Raw genomic sequence first — 6,067 nt, 5'->3', positions numbered from 1 at the left:
CAAAAAAAAAAAAAAAAAAAAAAAAAAACTGGCGGCCTTTTCTTTCCCCAGAGCTCACTGACGTGTTATGCAGAAGTTCTAGAGTCCTACTGTACTACCCACAAGACAAAGCTCCAACCTCAGATCTCCAAGGCATTTAAAACAATTCCTATTCTCAGGAAATCCTTTTTAACACTGAGGCGTAGCTAGATGTATGCACGTCTACCCCTTCAGCTAAAATGTGAGCTCCCAGAGTGAAAAAATAATACATTTTACTCATCTTCGTTTCCCCAACAGAAGACCATCCATGGGCCTACAAAACATTATTGTCTACAGAGTAAAAGATAACAGTAATCTAGAAACTAAGCTTCAAAAATGAATTAAATTCCTAAGAACTTCAACCATAAGATCTAATTATTTATTCTATGTTGAGAAATAGGGAAAATCTGGCACTTCAACAATGTCATAGAGGGGACCCACATTTGGGGTTACTCTCCACGTCCTCACGGTAAAGAGTCATACAAGCTGACTTGAGCCTCGTCCCCAGGAAGAAACACACACACACATCATACTGACCTCTAATACCCAAATGGAGCTCTTCTGTAAAGAAAGTTCGAGGGTCCTTATTGGAGAGCTCAACAGCTGTCTCTGCAAAGGCTGGATTTTCTGGCATAAGCCTGAACAGGTGATAAAGCAATTTATTCAAACTTTTTGTTCTTCGAAGGTACATTGAATACAGAGCTCGAAGCTGGTGGAAATGAGAGAATTTTTATTAGTAAACCCAATTAAATAGGACATTCAGCAGACTTGGAACGAATTAAAGTATAAACAGATTGGGACTTCCCTGGGAGTGGTCCAGCGGCTAAGACTCCGTCCTCCCTATGCAGGGGGCCCAGGTGCGATCCCTGGTGGGGGAAACTAGATCCCACATGCTGCAACTAAGATCCAGCACAGCCAAATAAATAAACAAATATTTTAAAATATATATATATATATTACCTATATATATAGTACAATGTATATGTGTGTGTGTGTGTGTATACATATATAGTACAAGAACACAATGAATGGAGAAGGAAATGGCAACCCATTCCAGTGTTCTTGCCTGGAGAATCCCAGGGACAGGGGAGCCTGGTGGGCTGCCGTCTATGGGGTCGCACAGAGTCGGACACGACTGAAGTGACTTAGCAGCAGCAACACAATGAAAAAATGCATTTATCTGAACACTGAGAATGACATGGAAGAGTCCTACAAAATACATCACACAGTGTTACTTTCCAGTCGGGTCGTCTGATGACACTGCTCCCCCTTCTCATACACTAGCAGAAGTTCTCACTACCCCTTCGTTACTAGACATATGCCTCTAACATCTTTCCCAAACTGTCTCCTGTTGATAAGTTCACCGCCACTTGGGAGACTGAGCTGAGAAAAATCTATTTGCCACTGCCCACAGATGCTTCACTCATTCTCCTCCCAAATCTTCCACACCACAATCTCTAATCTTTCAAAATTCTGCTCAAAACTAATCCCACTGCTATGGCTGCCCTCACCCTATACCAAACATTCCAGCATCCCTTTATGACAGAACAATCTGGTAGCTCAAAATGTCCTGGAGTTGTTTTATAAATCAAGAAATTTCACATAATAATATGGCTCTTTTTTCTGCTTTCTTTCTTAAAAACAGGAAAAATCTGGCACCACTGGGTATACTACAGGTATCTACATGAGACATGTGCTTTAAAAACTTGTTCCTCAATAATGTAGTTTTCATTTGTTCACATTTACCTTGCGTTCTTTGGTATTTGTACCTGTTTTAAAATTATTTTTTCCACTATGCCATATTGTCCCCTCAGAGTACACAGACACCATTTTCTGGACACAATGAATGCTCAAATACAAAGATCAAGCCATAGGATTTGGCATTTGGGATTCTTAAAAAATCGACCACGAAGAAATCTGGAGGACACTACCTTTACCAAGTAACCAAACTTAACATCACCAAATAAAGAGGACACACGATATTTTGTGCTCCTAAGGTGACCGTGAAAACACAGCACCACCGTGCAATAAATCCCCTTGCTGAAAAATATCTAGAATATAACTACGAGAAAACTATCAGACAAATCCCAACTGGAAGACAGTTTACAAAATAACTGACTTGGTGAATGACAAGCAAGAAAAGTAGAGGAATTATAAGCTAAGGAAATATGATAGACAAATACAAACATAATCCTTGACTGAATCTTCAATAGAAAAGGAAATAAAATTATAAAGGACATTACTGGGAAAACTGGGAAATTTTTATTTTTTTAGGGGGCAAATTTTAAATACAAATTAGATAATATTATTGCATCAAAATTAAAGTGTAATATCTGTATTACATTTATGATAAACATGTTCTTATCTTAGGAGTTTATGTGTATGTAAATGTGTGCTCGGTTATGTCTGACTCTTTGTGACCCCATGGACTGTAGCTGGCCAGGCTCCTCTGTCCATGAGATTTCCCAGGTAAGAATACTGGAATGGGCTGCCATTTCCTACTCCAGTAGATCTTCCTGACCCAGGGATCAAACCCGAGTCTCTTGTGCCTCCTGTGTTGGCAGGCAGATTCTTTACCACTGCACCATCTGGGAAAGCCATTTCTAGGATATACATGTTTAAATACTTTTGGCAAAGCATCATGATGTCTGCTGTCTACCATCTCTGTAAATCTGAATATTTTTCAAAATAAAAAGTTGGAAGGAAAGTAGAATTTTTTAAAAAATTTATTGCATATATCAATGGACTTTTAAAAAACACATGTCTACTAGCCAGCAGTCCCACTCATAGGTATACAACACAAGAAAAATGAAAATAAACGTACACACAAAAACTAAGGCATAAGCCTTCACAGCAGCTTTTTTCACAATAGGCAAAAAGTAGAAGCACCTAAACGCCCATTGGATGACCTGATAAGCAAAATGTGTTACAGTCATACAATGAACTATTTTTCGGACATAAAAAACAATGCCATACTAACACACGCTACATTATGAACAAACCTTGAAACCATTGTGCTACAAGAAATAAGCCAGACACAAAAGGCCATATATGTGAAAAGTCCACAGTAGGCAAATCATAGAGACAGAAAATAGACTAGTGGTTGCCAGTGGCCAGGGGGTTTGAAAGGAAAAGGGACAGCAGGTGGGTAAGGGTGTTTTTTTTTTTGCGGGGTGGGGGGGGGGTTTGGGAGGAGGGCTGGGTGTTGATGTGTGTAGATACTGAAAATGTTCTAAAATTAGATGGCAGTGATGGTGTACAATTCTGTAAATACACTAGAAACACCAAACTGTACTCTTTATCTTTTTTTTTGGCCACACTGGGATCTGAAGTTCCCCGACCAGGGATCAAACTTGCACCTCCTGCAGTAGAGGCACAGAGCCTTAACCGCTGGACCACCAGAGGAGTCCCCAAAACTGCATCCTGTAATTAAGCAAATTTGATGATATGTGAAATACATCTCAGCAAAACTATAAGACACACACACACACACACACACTTATTTTCAATTCAATTTAATTCACTAATTCTTTTGAGACGAATGTTAAAAACAACCCAGATTAAGGACCAAAAATTTATTTAAAAAACGGTCTGCTTTAGGATTCTTCTAATTACTGTTATTTACTGAGTTATGGTGGTTTACTTGTTGACAGTTCAGTTCAACTTCTAGGCTCAATAAATGCTGATCTAATTGTGCCCCTCTCTGACCCTGGCTTAATGAAAAAGATGATGTACTCATAATTTCTGCATATAAGAATTATATAATTATTCCTAATATCTGAGTATAACAAGAACAAAATTCTTAGATATAAGGCCTCAATATGCTGCAATTTTTTAGAGATCAACAATATTCTAAGAAACAAATGCAGAAGCCTAACAAGTAGTTCTTGAAATATATAATCAGTGAATTAAGACAAGCTCAAAACACAAACCTAAGTGGTAAGACTGAAAATAAATAAAACAATCTGAACATCTAGATCAGTGTTGCCTCTGTGATTTCATTTTCTCCTTAGATAAACAAATGCAAAAATGTATATGTTGATATATTTGTACCAAGAAATAGATTATTGAGCTTCCCTGGTGGCTCCAGGGCAAAGAACCCGCCTGCCATCGCAGGATACATGGGTTTGATCCCAGTCCGGGAAGATCTCCTGGAGAAGGAAAGCAAAACCCACTCCAGTATTCTTGCCTGGAGAATCCCATGGGGTCCATGGGGTCGCAAAGAGTCAGGACTAAGTGACTAAACAACTACAAGGGTTATTAGCAACAACATAAGTTATAACTTAAGGATTCTGAAAAATCACATTGAAAATGAATGCCATGATATTTAGTCACACTTTAAATATGTAGCGATTTAAGTCTTGCTGTATTAACCTGACAAAGAAGTGACCTACTTTATTAAACTGATTCAATGTTTGGAACTTTTTTTAAAAGCAGGCATCTGTCTAAAAGAATTTTTTAAACTGGAGCAGAGCTTTCCAGTTTCCTTGTTAAACGTGAGACAACAGAGACATCTAGTGGCTGCTAAAATAATTTGGGCAAAATAATTACTATAGGATATTTTCATTATTTAGTGATAACAGCTTGAATTACATATGGTAATATTTCATAGATCTTTCTCTAAACACTGATTTTCAAATAAGGTGAATTTCCATTGATATTCCCACAAGAGTCAGAAGTTGACCAAAGGGAAAAAGAAAATAGCAAGATTCAGTTCTTTAGAAACTGTTACTATGATAACACAAAAGTAAATTATAGAAACCTGGTTTCCTGCAATAAACAGACTTGGTGGACACATTCAGTTAGAAAAAAACTGATCTAAGCATAAAACTGTGGGAGGGTGACAAAGTAAAGACAGAAATAAATTTAGCAGAATGTCTGTAATGAGCCAGATAAGAGCAGACTAAAATGTGAGGCATGTCCTCATTTTTCTCCAAAAGGAGGGGAAGGAAAGGTTTAAGATAGTAAGAGAGAAATACTTTTTTGACAGAACTTTTTTTTGTCTCATTTTATTTACCTGAGATGAAGCAGCTTTGAAGAAAGTAAGTATTAATTTCCAAGTGAGGAGGTACCCCAGAACATAACAGAAGTCTTCACTCAGTGGCTTGATAGTAACTATCTGTCCAACAGGAATACATCCCAAAACATTTTCTAGTAAGTCCTCTTGAGTGCTAAGAAGAGACATCAGTGCAGCCGGTGGCGACCTAAGAATCAATGATTAAACAGCACAGTTTTCTTCATAATTTGTCTCTTAACAAACTGACAGCGTGTATAAATTTGAAGCATTTTAGAAAAATCTTCCTCTTCCTCTATTTTCCAAAAACCATTTTAAAAGTTCCCCTTAATAGGTTCAATTTTGACCCTTAATTTTATATAAAGGCAATTATAGAATCTGAAAGGCATAAAATGATATAGAAATATATACATGTTTTCATATTTATAAATATGTAAGATATGCTATAAAATTTACTCTAGAAATTAGTACTTAAAGGAAAAACTTTTCAGTTCAGTGCAGTCGCTCAGTCATGTTCAACTCTTTGCAACCCCATGGACCATGGCACACCAGGCCTCCCTGTCCATCACCAACTCCTAGACTTTACCCAAACTCATGTCCATTAAGTCAGTGCCATCCAACCATCTCATCGTCTGTCATCCCCTTCTCCTCACGCCTTCAATCTTGCCCAGCATCATGGTCTTTTCAAATGAGTCAGCTCTTCACATCAGGTGGCCAAAGTGTAGGAGTTTCAGCTTCAACATCAGTCCTTCCAATGAATACTCAGGGCTGATCTCCTTTAGGATGGACTGGTTGGATCTCCTTGCAGTCCAAGGGAATCTTAAGCGTCTTCTCCAATACCACAGTTCAAAGGCATCAATTCTTCTGCGCTCAACTTTCTTTATAGTCCAACTCTCACATCCACACATGACAACTGGAAAAATCATAGCCTTGTCTAGATAGACCTCTGCTTTTTAATATGCTGTCTAGGTTGGTCATAACTTTCCTTCCAAGGAGTAAGCATCTTTTAATTTCATGGCTGCATTCACCATCTGC

General features: G+C 38.0%; 1 protein-coding gene across 1 annotated transcript in view; it reads right to left on the bottom strand.

Moving 5' to 3' along the window:
• Positions 1-6,067, bottom strand: part of LTN1 (listerin E3 ubiquitin protein ligase 1) — a 59,504-nt gene that overhangs the window by 7,727 nt on the left and 45,710 nt on the right. Inside the window, exons 25-26 of the mRNA XM_010844671.1 lie at positions 5,036-5,222; positions 556-727 (exon numbers count right to left, since the gene is read on the bottom strand). Of these exons, the coding sequence (XP_010842973.1) occupies positions 556-727; positions 5,036-5,222 (359 nt within the window). The remainder of the gene's footprint in view (positions 1-555; positions 728-5,035; positions 5,223-6,067) is intronic.

Source organism: Bison bison, unplaced genomic scaffold, assembly GCF_000754665.1.
Source record: "Bison bison bison isolate TAMUID 2011002044 unplaced genomic scaffold, Bison_UMD1.0 scf7180017864204, whole genome shotgun sequence".
NCBI lineage: Eukaryota > Metazoa > Chordata > Mammalia > Artiodactyla > Bovidae > Bison > Bison bison.
Note: the sequence above shows the minus strand (reverse complement) of the source record. Positions and strands in the feature narration are given on the sequence as shown.